The sequence below is a fragment of the Cryptomeria japonica genome, chromosome 3 (genome assembly GCF_030272615.1).
Source record: "Cryptomeria japonica chromosome 3, Sugi_1.0, whole genome shotgun sequence".
NCBI lineage: Eukaryota > Viridiplantae > Streptophyta > Pinopsida > Cupressales > Cupressaceae > Cryptomeria > Cryptomeria japonica.
The window spans coordinates 99,421,970-99,426,094 of NC_081407.1; the positions used below are offsets into that span (position 1 = coordinate 99,421,970).

Here is a 4,125-nt window from a genome sequence, read left to right on the forward strand (position 1 = left end):
GTTGAGATCTAGTTTCATTTGGGGTTTCAATTTGGTTTTTAATTTCAGTTTCAAAATGAGTTCTAATTTCATTTGGGGTTTGATTTTCAATTAGAATTTCATTTAATAAGTAACCTGCTTCTACTAAATCACCAATTTCTTCATGAGAAAAAACATAGGGCTGTGAAGACATACATGTATCCAATAATGGATTAGAAAATGCACCTGAATTAAATGGTTCTATTGTGTTTCCTTTGTCAGCATTTATGGTCTCATTGATGTTCTCCTCTTCTAAAATGATTTTGGAACTTGAAACTCCTTCTCTCATTCTTGATCTTCTCTCTCGTTGACACATTGCCTCCTCCCTATTTGCTGCAATCTCCTTAGTTGTCAGAACCTTTCTTTGCCTCTTCCTGCGTTGATTTGATCCCATGGCTACACCAAAATTTGAATTCGAATCGATTTCCTTACCAAATCGACAATAAGACAAACAAAGAGAATGATTAATCAAAACATTCTCTTTGTAGATCGTACCTGTCAGGCAATGATTGAAAAATCATTCAATCATTGGGATTTGTGCTTGTGGGCCAGATTCTGGCCCAACGGATCTTTTCAGAAACGGGCACCCGTTATTTAATGAAAAGGGCACCCGTTTCATTAAATAACGGGTGCCAGTTTCTAAAAACGGGTGCCCGTTTTTGAAAACAGGTGCCTATTTCACTTTCAACGGTACAAAGCGAAATAGGCGCCCGTTTTTTAAATTTAAAAAACGGGCGCCCATTTGTTAAAATTAGGGGCGGGAAACAACCCTTAGCTTTGTTTTTGCTTCAGGATAGGCTTGGTGGGACAAAGCCTATGCTTGGACCTCCAAAAAAATGACTAAGGTAAAACGACATTAGATTTCTACCTTGGCCTAATTTTTTTAGGGCCTTTCTGATTGAATTTTTTGACGAAACGAAAACCCATTGGAGTTTTCAATGTCCCGATTTCAGAAATATAAATTTCATAGTGATAAGATTACTTTTACTATTTTTGTATTATTTATTAATCAAAAGTGGAACCTAAACCTAAAATACCAAGGTTCACTAAAACTTTAATAACTTTTTTGTTTTTAGGATTTTAGAAAAATAAATTATATGACATCAATATACATACAATTATTTTGAATATTAAAAAAAATTATGGTGGTTGTACACCCGATGTTTTGAAAATATACTTTATTGTTAGTTAAAAATTAATTAAAAAAAAAAATTCAATAAAAAAATAAGCAAAAATATTCTCATCAATATTTGGTGTCTTAGGTATCATTTCCCAAAAGTATTTGCAAAAATTCATTTATTTGCATCAAAAAAGAGTGGTCGTACACGTGTGGTATGGTCCTGAAACATGCATTTTGAAATACTGGTTTTTAAACATGCATACTAAAAAGGGATTTCTAGCATGCGGGTATTAAAATAAATTACATATTTGAAAATTAGACTCTGAGCACTACATTTTCTATTAGTGAAATTTTTTGAGATTCAATTTCTAAGTGCATCAAATTCTGACATCAATCGACAGAAAATTTGAAAAACAGACAAAACAATTCCACTTTTTGTCCAAAAGTGGGACTCAACTTCTTGTAGCCACCCCTTAATTTCTCTAGAATTTCTGAGAGACTTGATAGGTTTTTTGTTGGTGAATGGTGGATGAAAGGAAACTTCTCATTGGAATCTAACATTATACCTCAAATAGGGTTGGATCACTTCCCTATTTCACTTTCAATTGCTCACGATAACCGTTGTAAGAAAAATTATTTCAAATTTCTTAACCTGTGGTGGCGTGATCTAAAACTATTGAATAATCTCAGGGAATGGTGGCTCGAAGGTAATATCTTTTTTGGATCCCCATCAGATTCACTAAATGCATGCATTTTTTGGAAAATAAGCTCAAAGCATGGAATAAATTCTCCTTTAAAAATATTTTTGCGAAGAAAACCAGGATTGAGAAAGAATTGGAGGACATTAGTAATCAAGTGATGGCAATGAGCATGACAAATAAAGAGTTCGAAGCTGAAAATCTCTTAAAAGATTTGTACTCGGAAATCCTTAAAAGGGAGGAGTTGTATTGGAAGGAGATATCAAGGGAATTATGGATTGCAGACGAGGACTTGAACACAAAATTTATTCTTGCCTCATCCAAGGCCAGAAGAATAAACAATAAAATTGGATCCATCATGGATGGAAATGGTAACATATGTACTTTGTCGAAAGATATTGAGCAATCTGCTATCGATTATTTCACTGATCTTTTGGGGAGCAGTAACAATGATACCAATTTGACATATTTCATAATTGATGAGGTTATTGAAACACTCATTACTGATGAAGATTGCGCTATGCTACAAGCTCCATATACCTTGGAAGAAATAAAAAATGCAACTTTTTCCCTCCACCCACATAAGGTGCTTGGACCTGGTGGTATAATTGCCGAGTTCTTTCAGAATTGTTGGGATTTCATGGGACGAGACATTTGGTCGGTGTTGGAAGAATTCAGGAAAAAACATAAATTTGTCAAAGAAATCAATCATACTCTGATAACATTGTTTCCCAAGAAGTAGGACTGTGAATTGATGATGGATTATCGCCCCATCTCACTATGTAATACAATTTACAAAATTTTCTCCAAAGCCATGGCGGAAAGAATTAAGGAAATATTACTGAAACTCATATCAGAACACCAAAATGGCTTCACCCCTGAGCCGAAGATTGTTGATAGCTTCATTTTGGTCTCAGAAGTCATCCACTCAATTTACAAAGAGAAACAGAAAGACATGGTCATTAAACTTGATGTTGCCAAAGCATATGATTGGGTTGTATGGGATTTCTTAATATGCGTTCTGAAAAGATTTGGATTTCCTAACAAATGGATTGAATGTATCAAATTTTGCATCTCTACTATTAATTTTTTTATGATTGTCAATGGAAACGTGTGTGGCTTCTTCGGAGCCACTAATGGCCTGCGCCAGGGAGACCCTTTATCTCCTTCCCTTTTTGTGGTAATGGCTGAAGTTCTTTGGAAATTGATTCAATAAAGACATGCAAACAACAAATGGAAAGGGATGAAAGTGCACAACCAATTGGATGCTATTACTCACTCCCAATTTGCTGATGACACAATAATCTTTGGGGATGCCTCGTTGGTCGAAGATAAGAACATCATGAGCACACTGAATTTCTACTCTGAACAATCCAGGCAGGTGATGAATAAAGGCAAGTCGCAACTGTTCTTAAACACCAACAAGCAGGTACAACAAAGGATCTCGAACCTTTTGGGAATAAAAGTTTCTGAACTTCCAATCAAGTATTTGGGGATTCGAATTAAGAAAGGATGTAGGCAGTCTCAGATTTGGGAAGATGTTTTGAAATCTTGTTCGGCCAAAACAGAGTTTTGGAAGAATAGATGGCTAACACAAGCTGGCAGATTGACAATGGTCAAGTTTGTCCTATCGGCCATTCCTATTTACTATATGTCGTTCTTCAAGATGCCCTTTGCTGCTGGTAAGAATATTGATAACCTTCTCAGGAAATTTGTTTGGGAGGGTGCAAAAGACACAAAAAAGATACCACTCATTAATTGGGATACCATGTGTTTACTGAAAGAGGATGGCAGAGCCGGACTAAGGAAAATGGAACTACAAAATATTGCGTTGGGAGCCAAGTTATCTTGGAAGATGTACATAGAGACTATGGTGCAAAATATTCAGGAAGAAATATTTGGACTCCGAGAACCCTTGCTGAATTATCATTGTGGTAAACGCAAAGCAAGGATCTGCCACCTGGAACTTTCTTTGGGATTGCAGATTCATTTAATTGATCACATTTAATGGCACATTGGTAATGGCAAATCTGTAAAATTTTGGAGGGACACATGGGATGGTGCACTTGCACTATCAGATAGTTTTGATTAGGATTGGATTGATCTTGTCGAGTCTACTTATGGTGTGTTTGTCGAGGATTACTTCAAGCAGAATATGGAAAATGATGGGAAGAGGGTATGAAAATAGATATCCATTGGCAATCCGATTCTATGCAAATCTCTGAAAGAAGTACTAAAAAGTAGCTGTATCCCGGTGTCTAATGATGAGGATAGGATATTCTGGTGTGT

At 35.8% G+C, this 4,125-nt stretch overlaps 2 protein-coding genes across 2 annotated transcripts; both read left to right on the forward strand.

Annotated features, from left to right (window-relative positions):
- The first annotated feature begins 2,650 nt into the window (after window positions 1-2,650).
- LOC131873979 (secreted RxLR effector protein 78-like) lies at window positions 2,651-3,052 on the forward strand. The gene has a single exon (XM_059217173.1). It carries the CDS (start codon window positions 2,651-2,653, stop codon window positions 3,050-3,052), a length of 402 nt encoding a protein of 133 aa, XP_059073156.1.
- Window positions 3,053-3,079: 27 nt separating this feature from the next.
- On the forward strand, window positions 3,080-3,844 carry LOC131873980 (uncharacterized). Its single transcript, XM_059217174.1, has one exon. It carries the CDS (start codon window positions 3,080-3,082, stop codon window positions 3,842-3,844), a length of 765 nt encoding a protein of 254 aa, XP_059073157.1.
- Window positions 3,845-4,125: the final 281 nt, after the last annotated feature.